General features: G+C 39.5%; 1 protein-coding gene across 2 annotated transcripts; it reads right to left on the bottom strand.

Moving 5' to 3' along the window:
• Positions 1–5,343: 5,343 nt before the first annotated feature.
• On the bottom strand, positions 5,344–25,663 carry PLEKHA3 (pleckstrin homology domain containing A3). 2 transcript variants are annotated; one of them, XM_032228154.1, is made up of 8 exons: positions 25,179–25,663; positions 18,238–18,354; positions 17,378–17,533; positions 15,238–15,374; positions 12,824–12,988; positions 12,064–12,107; positions 8,035–8,150; positions 5,344–6,802 (listed from the first exon to the last, which is right to left on the bottom strand). In XM_032228154.1, exons 1-8 carry the CDS (start codon positions 25,216–25,218, stop codon positions 6,672–6,674), a joined length of 906 nt encoding a protein of 301 aa, XP_032084045.1. In that variant the 5' UTR covers positions 25,219–25,663; the 3' UTR covers positions 5,344–6,671. The 2 variants fall into 2 exon arrangements, with proteins under 2 accessions (XP_032084045.1, XP_032084053.1); XM_032228162.1 differs by lacking the exon at positions 17,378–17,533.
• Between the last annotated feature and the right edge of the window lie 131 nt (positions 25,664–25,794).

The raw sequence follows: 25,794 nt of genomic DNA on the forward strand, positions 1-25,794 counted from the left end.
AAAGTACCATTATTTTCTTTGCACTTGACTTCTGCCAAGTGACTCATACGGACTGAAATAACTGATTTGTAAATATATAGTTTTTAAAATAGTATTTTTATACCTTCCTGAACGAGAACAAGGTCCTAGAAATTACACTATGATTTATAGTCATCATTATGTGACTTTAAAATGTTTTTTTCCCCATTTGACATGTACATACTGTATATAGCCGACGATAACGGTTATGGAGTTTTGTACCATTTATTTTATGACCTTTGAAAATGTAACTTTTGGAACCGTTGGTAGGAGAAAGTTCCTGACGGGACGAATACCCTGCTCAACATTGAACTAATATTGGTGCCTCAACAAAAAGTTGATGTCTAAGATTGCCTCAACAGGTAGAGAGGCTCCCTGTTGAAGACTCCTTTCCTGACACCTAAGAGATGATGCTGTGCACGTTTCGTTACGTGCATGAATTTATTTGCAATCAGAAACATAAGCCATTGGTGAGGTTTGCATTTACCCTCCTGTAAGCCCCACTCTAATAGCTTATGTTGAGTCTGATCAAAGTCAAAACTTTCTTTTGCTCATGACTGATTTACCATAGATGGAACAAAATGTCAGCGGCCAGCATTTTGTTCATCGCCTCTCTATGCATTGTTTCTGGCACAATGACTGCCTGAACAGCTTTACAAAAAAAGTAACATCACCTGGCTATCCCGTTATTGAACAAAGCTGTTTAGGAACTCATGGCCAGAAGCAGTGCCAACTCTTGGGGGTTCCATGGATGCAGTGATTATGTAATAGTGTTAGTATTTAGGTAGATAATGTCAAGTCGGGGCAACTAAGTTTTGAACCACAGTTTAAAGAAAATGTAAACTGTTGCTATAACATCACATTTTGCCCTGCACATAAATTTAGTTTAGTTTCATAAGTAATAAACTATTAGTGAGCTCTTAGCTATTTTACTGAACCTCCTTGAGATATTTAAATAAAGCATGCCACCTGCACATTACCACCTCTGTATCCTAGTCTTTTTTTCTTCCTCTTTCTTCTACTTGCATTCCTACTTTCAGCCTCTGCTTGGGGGTGGGTGGGTAATCCATGATCCAGAAACTACAAATGGTCCTTCAGTTCCTTAACATTGAGAAATTCGACTACAGGATTTTGGATTGTTGTCAGACCACAGAGTTTCTCCCAGTTAAATATTTACTCTTACACCTACACAAAATGAACTCTTTAAAGCCTACATATTTTATTCCTGGTGCACAGTAAGCATCCCCGATTAATAAAAGGAGAAATTAAATAAAATGCAATGGCATGGAAGCAAAAAGTGGGAAAGTGAGAAAAGGGAATTTTGTTCATCACACCGTTGTTAAATATGGGGGAATCCTGCCTTGCATTTTTCACCAGGCAAGGAAGCAGCAGGAGAGTCTGGTTTTTTTTTTTCTTTACATGTACTGTTTGTTTTTGTTCAAAAATGGAAATGTTGCATGTGGTTTACCACCAAAATCTGGGGATGATATTTTTTCCAAATAGAGGGGGGGGTCAAACTCGTGTCATCATGTTGTTGTCACGTGATGTAACACGACTTTTTTCCCCATTGCTAAATCGGATGGGCGTGGCCAGCGTGTAACGCATCCAGCTTGCGGGCCACGAGTTTGACACCCCTGAAATAGAGAAAGGCAACTCTGTTACAGAGAAGGCCTGATGAGTTCATTACCATTCCTACTCATCAAAGTTGAACTTTAAATAAATGCTCAGTCTTAAGAATGGAAAAATTTAAGACAACAGCAGAACCAAAAGGGAAAAAAATAACACAGCTACACCTTTTAGAAACAAAAACGAGTGCAGGCATTTGACCTTATCATCTCCATTCTTCCATTCTCTGACGGAGAGGATCAGCAGTCTCTAGAGTAGTGCAAACAAGATCCAGTGCAGCATGGTGTTAAGTGCAAAACCAATTATAAATCTGCCTATGTTTCCGTGTGCAGCTGCTGAGCCGTTTTTGATGCCAATTTGTTAAAGTATTTCAGCAATTATTATAAAATGAAATGGAGGCAAGAGGGATGCTGGATGGGGGAAATTGATTCAGAGTAACAGTTTAGAAAAACCATCAAAGCGTTTTGTCAGCTTTGATGCCAAAGGCTTTAGGCCTTGTCAACTATCATCCCACCACAGTGATTACCAATTTGACAATGATGCCATCCTATAAAGCACAGGCAGACCATCTTGTTTGGTTGAAAGCGTTAGCTGATTTTTGACTGACAGGTTGAGCAGCACACTGTGGCTATAATCAGGCCAAACTGAAGAACTTGATTTAATTTAAACCATCCATAGGAGGCAGGAAGATGCATTCTTCCTCAGAAAAAAACTACACAAGACAGATCTGGTTAGTCCCTGGATGGAGGATCATAAAGAAATATGACTTTGGACAGCATTAAAAAGTCCAAAGAAAAAGAAAAGCTGCCAGAAGAACACAATGGCCATCCATATTCTGGACTATTCATGGGCTCCTTAACTGACCAATGACAGAAGATAGGGAAATTTTATGTATTTTTTGTTAAGCACTGCTCCATCTATATAATGACTCTTCTATAACTGTCTTAATCATGCAAGAGTCAGCAAGTCCATAATTTATGGTTGTTTATTTACAGTGAAAACCGAAATACTATATAAAACATCAAACAATAACATTGTTAAGAGAGAATAAGTGCCTTCTGTTATGAGATGGTGAACAAGAGCTTAATTCCATTGAAAGTTTTAGAAGTTTTCTTACAGCAAATGTGATTTTTGAGTTTTTGAAGGATTTATTGGGTAATGAAAAAAAGTATATTCACTTCCATGGCATCGTCAGAATAATAGAATATGAGAGCAAGTGATATATTCTAGTTCTAGACTTATAGAAGATAGGAATATCCTTGCTATTGTAATGTCAGCCTTTGGAACAGGCCTATATAGCTCTACAAGTTTATACATTATAATAATTGTTCTGTTCCCTCAGAGTCATTCTGTAGTTTGCAGAAGGAACAGCATCACTTAATGGAGTGCAATTGCTATAAACCCCCCCCCCCCCAAGCAAATTATTGGCATTACTCAGTTCTTGAATTGTGGAGGGATAATAATAGCAAATCAAATAAAACAAAGTGAACCTTTATCAATACTCTCACATCACAATGACGTTAGAAGACAATAGATTATGGCATGCAGAGTTCTGAGGGGTTTATCACTCCGTTGGTGATTGGCAAATGAGTGGCTGACATTACAAGATCAATAAATCATTTTTCTGATGGCATGACTCAAAGCACTAATACGCACCATACAATCCGCAGAGACGCAGTCCAAAGAACTATGGAGGTTGGAGCACAGACGCCTTTGATTGTGCTGTTTTGTAAAAGGAAGGAAGTGGCACCAAAACACACCAAAAAAATCTGATATCTGTCATTAAAATGTTGCCACAGCAATGTGATACTAACACGTATTCTTGTTCAGGGTGTCATTCATGTTTCTGCCACCCTGCAACTTCTTACAGCTATAGAGTCTGCATATTTGCATTAGAGAGAGGTTTTCTTTTGTAGTTGGAGGTGAGGGTGGTAAAAGCATGAGCATTTAAAAGAACACAAGAAAAAAGCCTTTATCATTCTCTAACCTTCAATCAATCAAAATAGAGCTGGAAGGGACCTTGGAGGTCTTCTATTCCAACCCCTTGCTCAAGCAGGAGACCCTATACAATTTCAGATAGGTTGCTGTCCAGCCTTTTCTTAAAAACCTCCAATGAGGGCGCACTCACAATTTCTGAAGGCAAGGTGTTCCACTTAATAGTCCTCACTCTTAGGAGGTTTCTCCTTAATTCCAGGTTGCTTCTCTCTGCGATTAGTCTCCATCCATTGTTTCTTGTCTTGCCTTCTGGTGCTTTGGAAAATAAGTTGAATCCCCTCTCCTTTATGGCAGCCCCTCAAATACTGGACTACTGCTATCATGTCACCCCCTAGTCCTTCTTTTCGCCAATTAGCCAGACCCAATTCCTGCAATTCCCCTGAATGATTCTACATTTGTGCTGCACTTGTTGCTCAGTACATCTGTGAGATTATTTAGGGGGGAAATTCTTGGTTTTCTCTGGTTTGGGAAAAAAAAGGGAGGGGAGTATTGTTTGTGTTAGTATTAATACCTCAGAATGGAGTAATTATTTTAAAACTAGCTCAAAATCTCCTGACGCTTACAGGAGATCTTGCATCCTTCAAGCTCACAGTTGAAACTTACTTTGGTGGGCGTCATTTCTGACAAATCCCCATCCCAGTTGCTGATGTGGTGAGGATTGTGTGCTCCTGTCACTAAATGTCCATTTTGTCCACAATTTTAACATCCATCTATGACTTCATTGTGCATGAAAATACCCAAAAGCTTACAACGAGCCTTGCAATTAGGGCATTTTGGTCTCTCAAGCATGTGCTTTGGATTTCTTGAGTCCAGACCCCGAGGGGCTTAATCATAGAAGCACCAGTGATTTGTATCTCAACTCAACATTGACAAGTTCTCTTGGGGTGCTCTTGCCATCAGTCCCCTGCCCCCAGTGTAGCTTTTAGGTGCCCTGGTTAGAAATGGGAGTTGTACCTGCTGTTTTGAGTGTAGACTTGGAGAGCTAGAAAATTGCAGTCAAAGTCATACCCACAGTGCTCCTCAATCCACCTGGGTGAGGTGTCCATTAGCTATGCTGCCTGGAGCACCATATAAGCATCAATCGAATGCATCTAAGGAGTACCAAGTTGCGAAAAGCTGCTTGGATCCTTGCAATCTAATGATAGTTGGTCAAAATTTATGCAATTATAAATAAAGAAAGAATGCTTGTGTAAAAATTGCATTTATTGAACACATCACTTTTTTTTTTTTAAAAAAGCCATTTTTATTTCTTTTTAAAGTGCTCCACAGTCAATACATTATTAACTAAATCTATTCCAAAGTGAATAAAAAACAAAAATACACATTTCAAAACACTTAACAACTTTGGACACAACCCCTCAGACATGTCTGTGCAAACACTGCTGAACTTCAAGTCGCATATTTCCTCTTTGCTCTGGCATAAACAGAGTGGCATCGCCAGAGCTTTCTCGGGCCCATGATGTACCATAGATCAGGGGGCTCCAACCTTTGCAACTTTAAGACTTGTGGACTTCACCTCAGTTGGCTAAGGAATTCCAGGAATTGAAGTTCACAAATCTTAAAGTTGACAAAATTAGGAACCCCTGCCATAGATGACTGCTACATGCTTTAGTTAGAATTTGGCCTCCCAGCACCGACAGAGGCAAGTGGCAGGGAGTGAATAGAAGAGAAGATCTTGCTATATTTTTCTGATTTTCTGTGACTAGAGCCCACCATGGTGAAAGCCACCCTCCCTTTGGTATAAAGGATCATTAACATACATGTTCTGCTGCAAACACAAATACATTACAACAGCTGAAGAGCAGACTTTATAAAGGAGCATGAAATTAAAAAAAACTTTGGTGAAAAGACACTCTGAAGATTAGTTTTGCCTGGGACTAAAAAAAAGGGAGGGGGTCAGTCCAGACAAAAGAAGCATTGTTTAACACAAGATAAAAATATGCCTTTACTTGAGGTTATAAGCTCCCAACACTGAATGGATTCTGCCCAATTAACTTGAAAAACAAACAAGCAAACACTGTCACAAGGCATATTTAGTGAGGAAAATCTCAACAAGAATTAAGCCTATTTTCTTACCTTTTCATCACACTAACATTAAATAGGCATTTTATGGTGCAAAAAGGAATACATATCTTTTTAAAATGTTAAAATATCTTTAACCAGTGTATAGCATAATGCCTCATAATCACATATGCGTGCTTAAAAAAATACTGCACATCCATGACATATTTCTGATTGCTATATTTTTGGGTGCAAGTCGAAGGAAAAAAAGCAGAAGCTTTGAGCTATTAGGCTGGGATTTAATTAATCAGGTAAGGTCTAACTCAAATTAAGCACTATAAAATCTCACCGACTTTACTACATATCCATTTCACTTGATAGCATTGGTATGACTTTGAAGTGTTTAATTGTAGCTGAAATATTCCCTCCGATTCATTGACATTCTAGCTTGTTCAATGGAATTTCAGCTATACTTTAAAAATCTAAGCTGTACCTTTGATAAAAAAGATACAGTAGTGGATAAGAGATTACTTATGAGGAATCACTTCAGTCTTTTAACAAACTCCACCACAAATCTCTCCTGAAATAAAGGTGCCATTACAATATGATGGACTGTCACTGATGTTGGTGGGAAAGAGACTGTACTCAGGGGAATGCATTTCTGGTAAAGCAACTCAGGGATTAAATTCAGTGGATCAGTCTAGGGCACAGGTTTTCCCTACTCTAGATCTGAAACCTGTTTCTCAAGGTTGGCCTGACTATCACACCCAGTAAAAAGAAGAGCAGTATTTACAAAGATGCATCCAGCTATCTATTAAAAAATACCCAAACTGAAATTTTCTTTTTTAGGAAAATACTTTTGCAAGTCAACTATATAAAGATAAAATACACTTCAAATATAGTTTTTACATTATTCTATAAAGTGCAGAGAAAACCTTCACATAGGGAACTACTACTCCCGCACGATGAGAGCAGAATTACAGCAGCTTTTGCATAGCATTATTCAGAGGCAGTGGGAGTCACCTCTTGCCTCAGGAGATTGGCTCAGAAAGAGTCTCTTTGGGCACTCTGGGTTTCTGAGACAGCAACAGCTTTGCATCAGGAACAGCTGGCGGTGCCAAATCTTCATTAAGGGCTCCTCTAGAATTGAATGTTGCTAGTCCTGCAACATGAAAAGCACAGTTCAATCAATTTGTCCTTCTTTGCCTACTTTATACAAGGAGACACTATCCTATCTGAATCACAGGGCTGTGAGCTTAAGCAAAGATGTTCCAAATGAAGTCTCAACTCTACTCTTCCCTGGTGGGCACAGACATCTAGACATTTCATTAACCAACTAGGTAACATCTTCATTGTTAAAACAGAGTGTGGTTTGCTCTCTGTTTATATACAATAGTTTGCCCTGTCAGTGTACCCTACTCCCTAAATGTTACCTAACTGGGTGATGTCTGCAGGCAAACAACCAAAGTCAGAGAGTACCAAGGACTCCATTGTTCCACCCTGAGCTGCAAGTATTTTCTTCTATTGCTATCTAGTTAGGCCAGCAATAGCTTTGGTATACCAACCTTCCCACTGCTTTATATTTTATACCATACCAAGAAGTCATCCCAAGATTTAAGTGCTACGTATAAATCACATTTCAGAATCAGATACCTTCTGAAGAAAGCTAGTGTTTGGAACCTGCTCAGGTATAAGATCCCATTAAAAGCTCAACTAGCACCCAGCCTCCTGTGTTGGGAATCCTATGTGCAATTCAGAACACTGACCACGGGAATGGACTGCCTTTGAAAGCCAGGGATGCACAACTGAGGAGAAGCAGTGGTTATAGTGATTATAGGATCATGTCACATGAAAGAGTAAGACCAGGATTTTCTTTTCTTTTTTTTTTCGGTCTGGGGTGGGGACATGATTTATTTATTTTTTAAAACTCTCTCACCCCCAAATGGGAAATACAGTGCTATGGATTTTCAGTCACTGTAGTCAGAGATGAGAACCTATAAAAAAGAGACTTGAGACCTCACACTGACCAATTCTTCATTCTGATCTTCTCCTTCACACAACAAGAAACACCACCGAGTTTAATTTTAACTTAAGATACATCTACATAATGGCACATAGGAAAAGTGCCACTAAGCATCAATAAAGAAGTTAGGAAAAATATCTCTCTGAATCGCCACTTCGGTATTTGCTGCACACTTTTTCACTGCTTACGGCATTGTGCCTGTTCTCTATCTTTAACAAACTCTTGAATCCATCTTAGTTGAATAAACATGGTGCAAGACAGTTGCTGTAATTTATTTTGATATTCACTGTTATTCTAGCAAAAACACAGGCTACGTTGTACAAAAAATGAGTACAAAGTAATGACAACATCCATAAGGTGATATGTCTTACTGTCTGTATCTTCAAAGGGAACATCTATGGAAGGTTCTGTATCTGAGACTGTTCTTCTCCACCGGTGGGAAAGCTGATGGGAAGACACATTTGGTTCTTTTCCAAAGCGACTGCTCCTAAAATTAAAATATTGCACAAGTTATGACATGTTTTTAAGACACATAGTTCTCTTGGGTTCATTAATCTTGTTTGTAAATCCCTAACATGTGTTGCCAAAAAAATAAACTACAAAAGATGAAAAGATGAAGAATCACTTCAGGTTAAACAAAAAATAATCTGCTAAGGAGTTAAACACCAAATTCCCAAATATTATTTTGAAGATTAGGTTGGCATGGCTATTTATGGTATGATGAAGTTAATGCTAATATAGATTTTAATAAACACTTCATTAAGCATGTTTCTAAAAGTTATAAAACAAGATTGACTGCCAGATTCCTCTACAGGTGTCACCTGAGAAGCATTTTTTAGAAAAGAAATGATAGTTACACAAACTTGGTTGACCTATGCTGATGTATTAAATTTTTGAAGGAGCACCTAAATTAAAATCAAGAAAACAACTGGAACCACAAAGTCGTACTCGTCAATAGTTGTTCAAGCTCAATTGACAGAAAGGTTTAAATGGATAAGAATTGTGATTTTTACAAATGAGAAAACTGAATTTAAATTGGATTTGTTTACCAGTAATGAACATGTTATTTTAAGATCTTAAAATGAATATAGATGAATAGGTTAAAGACTGCATGATTAGATGGGCAAAATACCGTATTTATCGGCGTATAACACGCACCGGCGTATAACACGCATCCCCCATTTTAACACAAAAATTTGAGTAAAAATTTTTTTCATTAAAAATAAATGACTTGGAAGCTCGGAACTTAATGTTGGATTAAAATTTATAACATTAGAACATGAATTATAACATTAACTCCTCAACATAAAGTGCCTTCCTTCCTTCCCTCCCTCCCATCCCTTTCTTTATGTTTTCTTCATGCTTTCTTTTCTTTTTCCTCTGCTCTTTTTAAATCCCCCCCCCTTCTTCTCCTCCTCTACATTTAGGTTGGATTAGTTTGTACAACGGTCATCAAACTTCTGAAGTAAAAATAAATAAATAAATCATATTTAAGAAGAAGAAGAAAAAGGAAGACGTTTTTAGTTAAGTCAAACGTTTTAATAAAAGTTTCATCTTTTAAGATTTGTCCAACACATCCAATTGTAACCTTAACAGTAAAGAATATCACCCCAGCTGCTAAAGGTTCAACCAGTCTGAGAACCATTGAAAAGACAACAGTGCAAAATCCAAAAGACACAACTTCCTCACCGCCATTGCTTTGGTACCAAATCTTTGAGGAAGGGGCTCCAGAAAGAAGGAGGAGGAGGAGGAGGAGGAGGAGGAGGAGGGGGAGGAGGAGGGAACCAAAGAGAGGCTTTTACCGAGTCTGCGCCCCACAGCCAGGACCGTCCTTGCGCCTCAAGCCGCGTTTCTTCCCCGCAAAGCCCTTCGGGCAACCCGAGAGTTCCTTTTGGCGCCAGAAGGGCTTTGCAGGAAGAAACGCCGCGTTTCTTCCTGCAAAGCCCTTCTGGCGTCAAGCGGAACTCTCGGGTTGCCCGAAGGGCTTTGCAGGAAGAAACGCGGCTGGAGGCGCCAGGACGGTCCTGGCTGTGGGGCGCAGACTCGGTAAAAGCTCTCTTTGGTTCCCTCCTCCTCCCCCTCCTTCCACAGTCTGTGTGACGCTGCCGCCAGGCTGAGAGCTGCCGCTGAAACAAGTTTGGGGAGGTCCTTTGCAGGCAGCCAGTTCTAGCTGCCTGCAAAGGACTTCCCCACGTTTGCTTTGAAAGAAACCTCTGCGCGGGAGTTAGAAACCTCTGCGCGGGGGTTTCTTGCCATGTGCGCGGCCGCGCGGCCGCGCACCTTAGAGGGAACAGTGGACCCGGCGTATAACACGCAGTATCGGCGTATAACACGCAGGCAGGGTTTAAGCTTGCAATTTTAGTTTTAAAACTGCGTGTTATACGCCGATAAATACGGTAATCTTTGATGAGTAGGAGACCATGTTCTGCAGAGGACTGAAATTTACATTGAATTGTAATTTGAAAGATATCATTCCAAAATCAAACAAATTAGGACCATAATGTTAAGGTTCACTTATCACATTGTGAGATATTGTCCGATCCCAAATAAACGGGAATACTCCATAGTCTGCCAATTGAAATTCACAGCCTGTTGCCCCATATAATCTCACATTAATTTTGGAAACATGTGTTTCTGGTGAGTTTCTCTTACATGATATAATTGAAAATTAATTCATGACTATTTGGAATTCACTATGACAGTTATGTTTTGTACAGGCATTCCTTATTTAGTGACTGTTCAGAGTTATGACCTTGTGAGTCAGGGCACTCAAAAGTGATATAGTACATGATTGGCTGAGATGGTAAAACTGACTATTTTGATGGGGAAAAAATGAGCTTGTCCAGCTTTGTTTCTACCTGAAAACAACTTTTGGATTTTTTTGCTTGAAACTTAAAAAAATGGAACCTTAATTTTGGAATTTATTAGAACTAATTATAGAAATGCTATGTATTATTGTTGATTAAGAGGTCAATGTATTCTATATTTGTATCTGTACCAAAGAAAGTTAGAAATTATTTTCATTTTTCCCCCTTTTCTCTGAAAATTCTATTTTTGCTCTTTTTCTGAGTTTTTCTTCTAATTTCTATTTTTCTGTTTCTTTGTATTTTATCTTCTGTTGAAATTTAATAGTTTTTCTCAAAATAACAAAAATTAACAGCTAGTGTTTTCTATAGCATTCAATTCGAGGTAAAGGAAATGAAAAACAGACTTATGCCCCATGCTCAAAGTTATGGACAGTGCAGCACCCCAAACTCCCACTATCAAAATTCAGATATTTGGCAACTGCCCACATTTACAACCGCAGGGGCACTTTAATTTCCCCATCTGCCTAGCTACATACACACACTTTTTGGCCACCCTGCACTGTGTCTTCATCTGGGAAGCTTCACCCACTCAGCAAGCCTTAATTCACTCAGCTGCCTTGTCAATTCCTCATATCAACCCTCCACTTTTTTGTGCCCGGCTGCTAAAGCAGAAGCACCTTGCTGCCTTTTGCTGTTTCTTTTTTGGACCTAAGGCCACTCTGCTAACCAGGGTGCTCCAGCTTTCCCAGCTTCTTACATGGCTTCCTGGCCCATCCTAGCAGCATGGTGCCAAGATGCAGCACCCATGAAGCCTAGCAAGCACCAGCAGGCAGCACAGATTTATAAAGACAGCACTCATGGAATCACCTGTAGGAAACATTTCTTGAAGAAGCTGAGTCTGAGAAGGAAACATCAAAGGCAGTGAGATGCTTGAGCTGCAGCAGCTGGGCACAAAAAGGCAAAAGGTTGGTGTAGCGAATTGGGAGAGAAGGCAGCTAAACAAACAAACTTAGTTGCTGGCACTTGCTAGGGCAGACTGGACAGTTCTGGATGTAGGGTAGCCAAAGGGCAGAGATAGGGGAGAGGTAGGTGGATGGGGTGAGTTGGAGGCAGTCCCGTAACTTATTGAAGCTTGGGGCTGGGAGGGACCAAGCCCAGAATGGATTGGATTGGGGTGGGTATTCATTTATCAGCCTGCAATTCTTTGTTAACAACCACAATCAGAGTGCTGGGATTGCTGTAGTACACCAGTCAGTCATGTGATATATCACTTTTGAATGCCCTGACTTACAAGGTCATAACTGTGAACAGTCACTAAATGAGGACTGCCAGTACAAAACAGAACTGTCATAGTGAATTCAATTCTAATCTAATTAATTTTCAATTATATCATGTAAGGGAAACTCACTAGAACTGCATTTTTCCAAAATTAATGTGAGATTATATGGGGCAACAGGCTGTGAATTTCAATTGCCAGACCATGAAGTATTCCTGGGATCGGACAATATCTCACAATGTGATAAGTGAACGTTAACATTATGGTTCTAATTTGTTTGATTTTGAAATAATATTTAATCACAACTTCATACTTACCTCTCAAGGGTACAAGTTCCAGGATGGCTAACAGAACGTTTCATCTAAAAAATAATATAAGTAATAAAGCAGGTTATTATAACTTTTAAAATAATAATTGTTTTTTAGTCTATTTCTAATGAAATATTATTTTAAAATATGTATTTAGAATATTTTTTCAGAATGTACAGGGAGAAGCATATATGATATGAACATAAAGGACATGGCATTTTTAACATCATAATTTTTAAAAAATACATTATTGTTTCTATTGTTGGTTTTAGTATTTAGTTTTCCAATGGTAAAGAGACCTAGAAGCACTATGTTTAAGTAAATGAGGATTAATAGGCTAGGTCTAAACTCTGTGCTTCAGAGGTTACCAGGTTTGCAGAAGAAACCATGAGTGCTTGGAAGGTAATAGAATAGTTTAGGGCTGGGAACAATCAGCCATGGAGGTCCTCTATTTCCATTAAACTCCATAGGTTATCTTGATTTTTTGCTCATAGACAAATATGGAGTTTATTGGACAGTAAAAGTATGAGGTAATATATTCCTCAACATGCAAGTTTGTTATCAGAAGTACATGTTTCTAAAACAAGGCATTTAATAATAGGCACGTTTTCCTGAGAAGGTTTGAGGCTTTCATAACATTGGGCAGAGGCCTAGCCTGGTGACATGAACAAGGCCAACCTTGAGGAACCACATTCTAGCTTATCCCATACTGCTCCCTCCCAAAGTTCCCCAAATCTTCAAGAATGTTTGACATTAAAGAATATCCAACCATTTGTACTGGTGAAGGAGACACAGGAGAAACTAAAGGATCAGGATGAGGCAGTGGAAACATCTCCGGCTTAAATTTGGCATTTGCTATTTTCACACATTCTTCAAGTGTAGTGATAAATGTGTCACAGGTGGCACTGAGCAAGGAGGAAGCTTCATTCATATTCTGAAAACAAAAGGAAAGAGCAGGTATTGAAAACTCTCAGAGCAAAGTGTTTCCTAGCAAAACTTTTCACCAATTTAACTGTAATTTAACTAGAAACCAGAAATTGCAATTGCTGGTTTGTAGGGACTTAACTTACATTGATGAACACTAAACATTTTATTAACGGCTGGGTGGGGTGCAAATGTTGACTGTACCACTATACCACCTCAGACATTTTTGTTCTGATGCTTTGTTTATGACATGATAAAAGGTTATGAAATATTTAAAAAGAGAGTGAGCAGGCAGCTTTTCAGATGTTGGTAAACTGGAGAAGCCCAAGCCAATATATTCATTATGGATACAGGAGTACATGAACAGTGCAAGGAGCTGGAGCTAATGAACTAAATGGCCTCTAACATTAACTCTATGAGTCAATGTTTTTGTTTCTTGCAAGTGAACCCGAAATGCATCCCCAGAATCAGAGATGGCAGATTTTATTTCTCTTTTCCATTGCAGCAGGGATGGCATTCCCCCCCCCTTGCTTTGATATAAAAGATTGTAAAGGCATTCAGGGTTGTATTATCACAACAAAATTAATCTTAAAATCAAAGAATTGTTAACCTCCATCTCCTGAGAACAAAGATCTCTCAATTTGTTAAATACAAATGTAATGGCTTTCATGGTTTGGAAATGGATTTTAACTTAGCAGGCAACTATGCAAAAAGAGGCTAGAAGAGCTACTGCCTTTTACATTTCACAAATGAAACAACATAAAAATTTATCTATTATTTGTGATTTTTATAAAATGCGAAGATTCTAAAATCACTATCTTTTAAAGATGTATTCTAAGTTGGGTCTGGGGTCTGTACTTTTTACTTCCTTTCATTTTACTTTCAACTGAAAGTGGATTTATATTATGGGGCTGCCAAGATTCTGATGATATTGGATTTCTAACTGATGGCTTTATTTCAAAACAGGCAGAAGCACATAGTTATTTCTTTAGATGCTGAGAAAGGTTTTATAAGGTAGGAGGAGTATATTGATCTGAAGAAAATGGACTCCACAAAAGTCTGGATATTCATATCTTAAGTATGGTATGGTTAAGTAGGTACATTTATTGAGCAACTAGAATATATTCTAATAGTGTATTTTCTTTTTTTAATCTACAACGCAAAATCTCAACAGAAATTACATAAATATGTTTAAATAATTAGCCTTCCAACATTCTAATTTTGTCAACAGAAATTCTGAAAATACTGTTGATAATGTGATAATTGAAATAAAATAGAAAATAGTATTGCCTCCAGAAGTTGCGTTGTATTTCATAGATAATCTAGATGCATCTATCCCAATCTTATTATTTTAATACAAATGTTTAAGATGTCTAATTAAACTATAAATTGGGTAGATAAGACTACATATTATTCAGTAATAATCTTGATATGTTAACCCATGGGTTTTGCAATTATTTACTGATTTTTTAAAATTATCTTGGTTTAATGACTTCTAAAAATATTTCTCAGATGGTTAATATAAATTTAACTCCATTTTAAAAGCAATGAAACAAGATACACATATATGGTATAGAATTCCTTTAGTTTTCTGGGTAAAATAAACGCAATTTTCAACAAGATTAACTTGTTAAGAGGCTTTTCCTATTTGCTATCTGTTAAATAACTTGGAGATGTTAGATGTGGAGCTCTTAATTTAGTAACCTACCTTTATAAGGTGCAGAAGGAAGTAAATTAAAACAATGCACCCATATACAAACGCACACACACACACACTCACACACACAGTTATTCCTGTTTCCCACAAGCCCATTGGGAGACCCACTTTTTTCACAAAACAGCTGCAGAACAACAGCAAATGGAAATAAAATGTCAATTCTTTCCATTCCAAGGACAGAAACAAACAAACGAAAAACTGTGAGACATGGAGAAAAGGGAGAGGAATAGAATGTGATAAAATCTGGAATCCTAAACATGAAAACATTGCAACAGTTTTGTTACATGCTTCAAGTGTCTTCATTTTTGTAGACACTTTCTTGTAGGGGATATTTTGCTAGGGAACAATAAACATTTAAAAATATAATCTGAAATATTTTGTATATATGTGAGATTCAATTATTACTGGTAGTATGGCAGCGATGGACTGTTAAGGTACTCTCAGATAAAGCTATAAATCCACCATGATACTATTGCACATCCTTATAATCCAAGAACTTAAAATGTGTGAATTAAAAACTCCTTCAAACAATTAAATATTACCTCAATGCTTGATGAGGAATGATTCCCATCATGATGTACATATTCTTGTATTGTATGGACCTGCTGCATCAAGAGGTCACAATAGAGACGCAGTTCAGACATTTTGGTTTTTAGAGATTCGTTGGTTTCACTTATTTCTGGAAGAATATAAAAAACCAGAAACTTACTAATCATGGTTATAAGTGCCCCCAGCAAAAATAAAAATCAATATTCATGTTTAATCTCATTCAAATTGACTGCAACTTGTTAAACTTCTGGTCTTTTTGCCAGCTTCCAATTTTGCCTCTATTTTGAAATTCATAAATATATTTTTTTCAAATGGGCCTACTAAGTGTGCAGAACTTCCTAAATAACTGTTTTGATGCACCCCGCAAAAGTGACTGATGGCTATGTTGGTTCCATAAAATGTATTAGTATTCAAGGCTCAATTTTGCCTTCTTCTACAGTATGTCTAACTGCAGAATCACTCCGAAATCTTCAGTTTTCTTAAGTATCTAGGTTCTCTGAAGGGAAGGATTCCAAGAATTATTATCCAATTTTTCTTCACCTGACTAACATATTCTAATCTATTATATAGTACAGGTAGTCCTCACTTACATTAGTTCATTTAGTGACTTTTTGAAGTTACAGTCGCACTGAAAAAGGTGACATGACCGTTTTTCACACTTATGACAATCGCGGCATCCCCATGGTCATGTGATCAAAATTCAGGCACTTGGGTACTCACTCAGATGATCGCAATGTCCCAGGACATGTGATCCCCTTTTATGATCTTCTGACAAGCAGTCATTGGGGAAGCCAGATTCATTAAACAATCGTGTTACTAATTTAACAAGTGATTCACTTAACAGCAGCAAAAAGGTCACACAGTGGGGCAAAATTCACTTAACAAATATCATTCTTAGCAACAGAAATTTGGGGTTCAATTATGGTCATACGTTGAGGACTATCTGTGTATTCATTGTTGTTAAAGGCAATAGAATTATGTGTGCCCTGAAACAGGCTCCACAAAAGCAGTGGCTTTTACTTTGAAGTAAAATCATCTCAACAAAATCAACTCGACAAAATGAACAGATCTCAATACATATAACTGAGAAAAAGTCCCAATGACAGTGTGCACCCCAATCACACATTCACCCCTCTTGTGAAGTAGTCTATGGTGGAGGATTTCTATCTAATAGAAGGAACCCTGTACAGTCCCCAACTGCATACTGCCTGGGGGAGCCCTATTTGCAAGCATTTCTGTGTATGCAGGACAGCATCACATTAACAATGGAGGCATGCATCAATGGCAGGAGTGGGGGAAGCAGAACATTCTGCACCAGTTCCCAAATTCTGCAGAACTAAAAAGTAAGCTACCCTTTACTTCTAGGTGAAAAGAGCAAGGGCCACTCTGTGTCAGAATAATATAATAAACCAGCCTTGCCCCTTTTTACTTGGCTAATGCTTGTTTTCCTCTTCTCTATATGTCTTCGTACTTCTTTTTGAATCAGATCTATTGTACTGTGAACCTTCCACAAGAAATGTCTTAATTTTGAGTGCCTGAAGACTATAAAAGTGCCTAGAGGTTTCAAACAAAGATGATTAGGAGGCTGGAGGCTAAAACACCTGAAGAATGTTTGCAGGAATTGGATATGGCTAGTCTAGTGAAAAGAAGGACCAGGAGTGTCATGATGTGTTCCAATATTGAGGGGCTTCCCCAAAGAACAGGGGGTCAACCTATTCTCCAGAACATTTGAAGGCAGGACAATAAGCAATTGATGGAAACTAATCAAAGACAAAAGCAATCTAGAACTAAGAAGAAATTTTCTAACAGTGAGAACAATTAACCAGTGGAATGGCTTGCCTCTCAAAGTTATGGGTGTTCCATCACTGGAGGCTTTTAAGAAGAGATCGGACAGTCATTTGTCTCAAATGGTTTAGGCTTTCCTGCTTGAGCAGAGGATTGGACTAGAAGGTCCCTTCCAACTCTGTTATTTTGTTAAGCAAAGCTACAAAAGCTCCCCTACTGTTCAACACGAAGGAAATGAATCATGCTTTCTAACCATGAAAGAAAAAGAAATAAAATTACATGTACTTTTGATAGTTTTGAAGAAAGTAGCTTTTAAGAATTCCATAATATTTTAGAAAACATATGCACCTTTTTCTTTTTTAGTTTTGGCATCAGTCAGGCAAGCTTTGGAGCTCCCAAGGGCTACTAGCCACCTTTGTCGCTCAGCAGCATTAACAGCTTTCATGTAGAAATGCTGTTCTCCTGGAATTATTAGCTCCATTCTGGTGCTATCTATAGGATGAACTTAGGAAAAAGAGAAAACATAAAATAAGCTTATACATTTTCTTAAATCACCTAGAATAAGAAAAGTGTTAGCTAAATAAAATTTATGTATTCATATATCAAATTTAACTGCCCATCACCCATGCAGAGAGGCTCTGGAGGATGTACAATTTAATCAATATAATAAAAGATTTTTAAATTTGTTCTAATATAAAATGTGTTACTTTAGATAAAGGATTGAGAAAGCAATGCTGACGGGCACCAATTCACTTGCAAAAGCCCCTCCCCCCCATGCATGGCATTGCAGAAGGATAACAGAAAGATATGCCATACTTGTGTAATTAGTGCTGGGTTTTTTTGTCCTTCTGTGATATTAACATATATTTCATTCTTCAGATTCAAGGGTTTGTGTTCAAAGGTAGACTAGACCTGCTTAGATGTTCTTTGTGTTTTATTAAATATTGCCACCAAAGGCAGGTGAGCTATGGAATCAGGAACAGAGGCAAATATCCTTTTAAACTAAGGAAAAACGATGTCTCAAGGACATGTTCAGTTTTGAAAACTAAGTTTAATTCCAGAATTGAGCTCCTGTCATTTCTTAGGATTCGTCTTCTTCCCAAAGTTGTTATGGCTCCATATTGTGTGTTCCTATAAGTAAGCAATTTAGAACCAAGCCTAACAGTAGAGACTAAAACAAAAGGCCAATGCCTCACTGCTAATCTTACCTTTGATTTCACAAACAGCCATCTTTATACTTCCTTTGCTGCCTTTACAAACATCTTCCTGTGAATCGTAGTAGGACAATATCCCGTTATCCAGAACAAACCAGCGAGGCTTCCAACCTAAGAAAATAGCAGAAAACAGTGTTCATCTGTTTTGCTACAAATATAATTTCATATACACTGTAATACCATCCTTCATATAGAATTTATAGCTGAAAGCAAAATTCATGTTCATTCACATTTTTGGGCATAAATGATGCCATTTTAATAACATAGACTAATCTACATTTTGAAAATTGATATTCATTAGACAGGTAGAAAGACCTAAATAGCCCATCTAAAGAACTTTAAATTGCTGATAAATTTCACTTCTGCAATTCACTCTTCTGGCATAGATGGACATATTAAATTTATGCATCTGATGTTTTAAAAGATTGATGCAGCTGCCATATTATATAAAGTAACTGTAGGTGGCTAATAACAAATAGATTAATTATAGATTTCTTTTTGCAAACAACAAAGAGACTGATAACAAGATACAAAAAAAATGCAAAACCCTTTGATACCATCAAGCACCATAACAATCCCATTAAACCACCAATACAGGGCTCATCTTAACAGCCTTTGGGAAGGTGAGGATGTTTGGTGCCCTCCACTTCAGAGGGGAAGCAGATCCATAATTTAGGCACATCTACAAGAAAGGTTTGCTTTCTAGAACCCACCAGGTGAAAAAGGTAGGGGGGGGCTACAGTAAATCCCACCTATTCCAATATAGTGGGTGGCTAGATGTCCTCTGGGAGAGGAAGATAATTGATAACTGGTTCCATGCCAGATAGGCTTTAAAAATTATAACCAGAATCTTGAAAGAAGCCTGTACAGCTGGTGCAACAGTGTGGGGTGTCCAGAACTGCACACATTGCTGCATTCTGGATTGAACGGAATCTACAGTTACAGGTGGCTTTACAGGGCAGCCCTATGTAGGGTGCATTATAATAATAATCCAAATGGGAAGGTGACTTGGGCATCATTGACTGTGAGCAAGATGTCCCAGTTCTACAATTGTGCAGCTGTGCAAAGGCCCCTCTGGAGATGACTGCCATCTACTCTTTGAACAGAAGTCTCTAGTGTAGAAAGACCTCCAAATTGTGTAGCAACCTTGTCTTGCTGGAGTCATGTAGCCAGTTTCTTTCCATTAGATCCATATCTTCCAGGCTCTGGGTAAATTTAAATTTGTTCAGCCTGGGCTTTCCACTTAATAAAACAGAGTTTAAGAAAACCTTTGAAAAATAATCTTTTTAACTAGCAACATATACAGAGTACATGTGTGTTGTGGGGGAGGTTAAAATCTACAAGATGATGTCACAGGTTAACTCTTTGGTTATGTGTCAATGCTGCGTACATATACAAAAGGGACAGAGCTTAGATTGTGACAATCACCACAATCCACCTACCACCTTTTAATCCCTTCCAACTGAAGCAAATCAGATCAAAGCAGTTGCTTTTAAAGAGATCATCTTAAAAGGTACTGACATTTTAGAATGTGCAGCTTTACTTACATTCCATTAGTTCAGTGGACAAATGCTGGAGATTATCCTAAGCAAGGCATGGAATACCTTTCAGGATGAATTCTGGATTGCTTCTTCAGATACTTCCTGCAAGGCCGCATGATCTCAGTGGACAAGACTAGGACTCTTGCATATGAAAGCCCATTGTCAGATATAATCTGGCCCAGGAAAAAGAGCCTAGGTTTCAAATCGAGAGGCTCATGGCCCCTTTCTAGTCCTACTCTTAGACTAACTGTAAATGTCTACCAAATTTTCAATAAAGACAGTTAATTATCCATAAATATTACTATCATTTTCCTTATTTATGGATGGATGGAATACAGTATGTATATGTGTGTGTGTGTGTGTGTATTGTGCGAACATGTCCCATTTAAATATGTACTGAAAGCACAATTAAAAATTAATGTGAAACATTCTAAAAAACAGATACAATATAATTGATGCTCAACCTAGAAATACAATAAAGGCATCATTTTAAATACAGAAACACATACATCCTTTACTGTACCAAATTACAAAGTAATATTTGAAATACCTAATAGTTTAAAAAGAACCCCATGCATTCGATATATTACACTACAGGTATAGAACCAAGCTGTCCTTGGAGAAGATTTTACAATTGGGGCTTACTAGAAGCTAAAGCAAGGACCCTTTGATTCCCTGCAATTATTTCTGCCCCTGCCACATCTGTTCTGGTTATCATTTAAGGGACTGAAGGAATCGTAAGAAAGCAAAGGTAAAAGTTTGAGCGATATAAATACCTAACTAGTATCCATGTGCTATCAAGCCCAATTTAACAATTTCCATATATTGACTTACACAGAGCAGAACAAAAAAGGGACAACAGTATCAACCAAAGGCAGTGGCACAGTTATCAAGCTAAAGCCCTGATCAAGCAATTTATGGCTGTCATTGCACCAATCAGCAAAGCTGTCTGGTTCTGGATGTAAATAAGGCTTTGCTAAACCCTAAAGAGCATGGTATCCTTTGCCCCCAGCTGACTCCATAAAAGAAAAAAATATTGAGTTTTTTTTCAAATCCAACTTTAATGACTTCATGGATTAAATTATGTAGTTTTCTTAATAAAATCATGGAAACAGTTTGAACTCTTCCAGAATGTGTATGGGCATGTCTTTAATTCCACAGTCTAATTCTATTCTTTTATAGATTACAGTATTGACAAGAAGCAGAGTGCAGTATTTATTTCAAATAGTAAGCAACAACGAAGTTCTAAAGATTCAAATCTGGTGTTTTTCCGGTTTTTAATTACAAGTCTCCCAGAGTTGTGGGGAATCAGGTGGTCTATAAATTGTATAACTAAATTCTACAATAAATAGATGCCTAATCTAATGCCCCAAATTCCAAACTATTTCAAGAAACTATCATGTCTAATAAGCAGTAATATTATATTTCTAATATAAATCTTAAGATTCTTAAAAGATACATCCTGAGGATAATTCAAATTATGGGATGAAGCAAACAAAAGCTTGAAATGCATGAAGTACCATGAAAATGACTCATCTTAAAACGCACAAACTTTCCTGAAGTGGATCCTCCTCACTGATACACCTAATAATGATGAGATCAATTACAGGACAATCTTAAATACCCTTTTGGTCATTTTTCCATCCTGAAAGACCTAACCACTATCATCTAGGGAGCCAGTAAAACAAGAGAGTAAAATGAAATAGATTTACTTCTGAAATAAAGATTCAGGGTAGAAAGCTTAAAATATCTCTTCTACAGGTAGTCCACAATTAACAACCACAACTGAGCCCAAAGTTTCCGTTGCTAAGTGAAACATTTGTTAAATGAGTTTTGCGCCACTTAACAGTTGTAAAGTGAATCACTGCAGTTCTTAAGTTAGTAACACAATTGTTAAGTGAATCTGGTTTCCCCATTGACTTTACTTGTCAGAAAGTCTCAAAAGGCACTGCAACCTTCATAAATATGAGTCAGTTGCCAAGCGTCTGAATTTTGATCACGTGACTACAAAGGTGCTGCAATGGTCGTAAGTATGAAAACTGGTCATAAGTCATTTTTTTCACTGCTGTTGCAACTTTGAACAGTCACTAAATGAACTGTTGTAAGTCTAGGACTACCTGTACTCAGCCCCTAAACTGTTGAAATGCTGAAGCCTGCTTTAAGCCAGTGACTTTATGCTCTGATTTACAAGAGTTTAAGCCCAGTAATGGACTTCTCCATCATTCCTAACTACAGAGAGCCTTGACTTACAGTAGTTCATTTAGTGACTGTTCGAAGTTACAGCAGCATTGAAAATAGTAACTTTTGACCATTTTTCACACTTACGACCCTTGCAGCATCCCAGTGGTCACGTGCTTTACATTTAGACATTTATCTCATTTATCTCATTTATCTCATTTATTAAGATTTATAGGCCGCCCTTCTCCCTGAGGGGACTCAGGGCGGCTTACAATCACAGGGAAGGGGGTGCAATGATAAAGACAAACAATAAGTGAACAAAATAAAATAGTAAAACACAACTTGCATACAACAGTCAACACTCGGGCGGGTAATTTAAGAACTTATCCCCAGGCCTGCTGGGAGAGCCAGGTCTTAAGGGCCGTGCGGAAGGTCTGGATGGTGGTGAGGGTACGGATCTCAACGGGGAGATCGTTCCACAGGGTCGGAGCTGCAACAGAAAAGGCTCTCCTCCGTGTAGTCGCCAGTCGACATTGACTGGCAGATGGAATCTGGAGGAGGCCCAATCTGTGCGATCTAATCGGTCGAAGGGAGGTAATCGGCAGAAGGCGGTCTCTCAAGTACCCAGATCCACTACCATGGAGTGCTTTAAAGGTGGTCATCAATACCCTGAAGCGCACCCGGAGATCGACAGGTAGCCAGTGCAGCTCGCGGAGGATGGGTGTAATGTGGGCGAACCGCGGTGCGCCCACTATCACTCGCGCGGCTGCATTCTGGACTAACTGCAGTCGTCGGATGCACTTCAAGGGCAACCCCATGTAGAGCCCATTGCAGTATTCCAGCCTAAAGATCACAAGGGCTCGAGTGACTGTTGCGAGAGCCTCCTGGTTCAGGTAGGGCCGTAACTGACGGGCCAGGCGAACCTGGGCAAATGCCCCCCTGGTCACAGCCGACAACTGATGGTCAAAAGTCAGCTGTGAATCCAGGAGGACTCCTAGATTATGGACCCTATCTGAGGGGTATAAAATTTGACCCCCCAGCCTGAGTGTTGGAATATCAGCCAAATTGTTGGGAGGGAAACACAACAGCCACTCGGTCTTGTCCGGGTTGAGTACCAGTTTGTTAGCGCTCATCCAGTTCTTAACGGCCTCAAGACCCTGGTTCATCACGTCCACCGCTTCATTGAGTTGGCACGGGGCGGACAGATACAATTGTGTATCGTCCGCATATTGATGGTAGACAACTTGACAACTGACTCATATTTATGATGGTGGCAGTGTTTAGGAATCATTTTGCGACCTTCTGACAAGCAAAGTCAATGGGGAAGCCAGATTCACTTAACAATCAGGTTACTAATTTAACAATTGCAGCAATTCACTTAACAAATATGGCAAAAAATGTCATCAAATGGGACAAATTCACTTAACAAATTTCTCACTTAAGAACATTTATTTTGGACTCAATTGTGGTTGTATGTTGAGGACTACCTGTACATGTAATTGAGACTAATGTATGACTTAGTCAGAGACAGTTAGCTTGTGGTTTATGAACTAAGAACATAAATATGTCGAAACAGTTAACTGTTGTTTCTTTTGCATCAAACTTGCAGCATTTAACCGCATTTAATGTGATGCCTGTATTTATTTTACTATGTATTCTTTGTGTGTGTGTCTGTGTGTGTTTTCATAGATTTTCACGGGTGTAGATATGCTGGTCTTGTTGTATTCGGGTCTTTTCCTATGTAAGATTGAGATTGTCTTGGCAACGTTTCAGCGAGGTCTGACTCGCCATCTTCAGGCTGGGTTTTGGGTTCATACATACATACATACATACATATATACATATACATACACATAAACATACACACACACACACACACACATTCATTCATTTGTTTAGAGGGGGGTATTTTTGTTTTTGTAAAATACTTCCAGAATATTAACTACCGGTATCTGGGAGTTGTGGCAAGAAAAGTTGTAAAATGGGAGAAAACAAATTTCTCACTCAACAACATAAATTTTGGAGCAGGTTGTGGTCCTAAGTTGAAGATTACCTGCATGGGCTGAGACTGATGGTAGTTGGGAGTCCAGCAATCTGAAATACTACAAGGGCCACCTTCAGGCTGTGCCTTCCATCTCCCTGTCCTCTCCTCAGCCAGCCTCCTACAAGGCTTTGACCAAGCAACGCATTGCCTCTTTCCCTCATCCAGAGGCAGCTGCCCTCCCTTTTCTCCCTCCCCCCCACGCCTGCTTCGCTCGGTAGTGGGGGGGGAGGGAGGCCGCGCCTTTATTCCTCCTCGGCATCTTCAAAGGACAACGAGCAGCCGAGGCCGCGGGGCCAACGGACAGGGCAGCGCGACCCCACGCACGACTGACGGATGCCCACGTGCCACATTCCTTCCTCCTTCCCTCCCTCCCTCCTGCGCCCGAGGGTTAACCCACCTGTGAGGTAGTCCCGAAGATGCTTTCCCACCCCCCCCCGCCTCAAGAGGCAACCAACTGGGCTTCCTTTGAAGACGTTTCGCTTCTACCCTCAAAACGACGCTCTAGGCCACTGCGCACCAGAACAACTACCAGTGTTTCTCAACCTTGGCGACTTTAAGTCCTGTGGACTTCAACTCCCAGAATTCCCTAGCCAGCTGGGGAGTTGAAGTCCACAGGACTTAAAGTCGCCAAGGTTGAGAAACACTGAACTAGACACAAGGACAGTTTTTTCCCCAATGCCATCACTCTGCTAAACAACTAATTCCCACAACACTGTCAAATAATTTACTAAGACTATTACTATTCTTCTTCTCTCCGTTCCTAATACATACCTCTCCTCACTTATGACTGCTTGTATCTTTACAAGCAGTCATAAGTGATGACTTATATTGTTTCTATTTGTTTCCTAGTAGGGTTGATAGCTTATTAGGAACCTTGACTATCACTAAGTGTTGCATCTTTTTATTCTTGATGAATGTATTTTATTCGGCTTATGCCCACTGAGAGCACTTGCACCAAAGACAAAATTGGCCAATAAAGAACAAAGAATTCTATTCTCCTCCCAAGAAGCTTCTTCAGCTCAAGAAGAAGCCGAAGAAGCTTCTTGGGAGGAGAAGCGAAACGTCTTCCAAGGAAAATACCGTAGTTGGAAGAAGGAAAAGAAAAAAAGAGCCACCTTCGGGACAACCCCGACCTGGACGACTTGAAGAACCTCCGTAGTAGATATATTTACCTGTGAGGTAATTCGTCCACTTGTACAGGACGCCTTCCATCGTTCAGAAGAGCCGCCGCCCCTGGCGCACCATCCTGCTCGCCCGCCTCCTCCTTCGAGAGCGGCGGCGGCGGCAAGGCCAGCCCTCCTGGCGCCCCGCAGCCTTCCAAGGCACCGGCGGCGTCGGTGACAGCAGAGCAGCAGCGGGAGGAGGCGGAATCCGCGATGGGCATGGAGAGAGGCTTAGCTCGAAAGGCAGCCGCCGCCTCCTCCTCCTCCGCCGCCGCCGCCTTTGGCTGCTGTGAGAGACGCGGCTACCCAAGCGGGTTTGAAGTCACTCATTGCCCGTCTCTGAGGAAACAAAACAATGAACGACGTCTCTTCTCCGGGGCTCGGCTCGCCTGCCTCCTCGGTCGGTCGGTCCGCTGGCTTGTTTGCCTTCGCCTTCCCCTTTCCCTCTCCCTTTCCCGGGCGTTTGGGGCCATCGGCCCTGACGTCTCATTTACTTCCTGGATACAGGGAGAAGAGGTTGCCCGTAGAGCGGGAGGGGGGGGGAAAAGACCCAACGCGCATGCTCGCATCGTTGCGGAACTCCGAAGAATATCGTCGCCTTCCATTTCCAGTTCTTCCTCTGCAG

The sequence above is a fragment of the Thamnophis elegans genome, chromosome 1 (assembly GCF_009769535.1).
Source record: "Thamnophis elegans isolate rThaEle1 chromosome 1, rThaEle1.pri, whole genome shotgun sequence".
NCBI classification, from domain to species: Eukaryota; Metazoa; Chordata; class Lepidosauria; order Squamata; family Colubridae; genus Thamnophis; species Thamnophis elegans.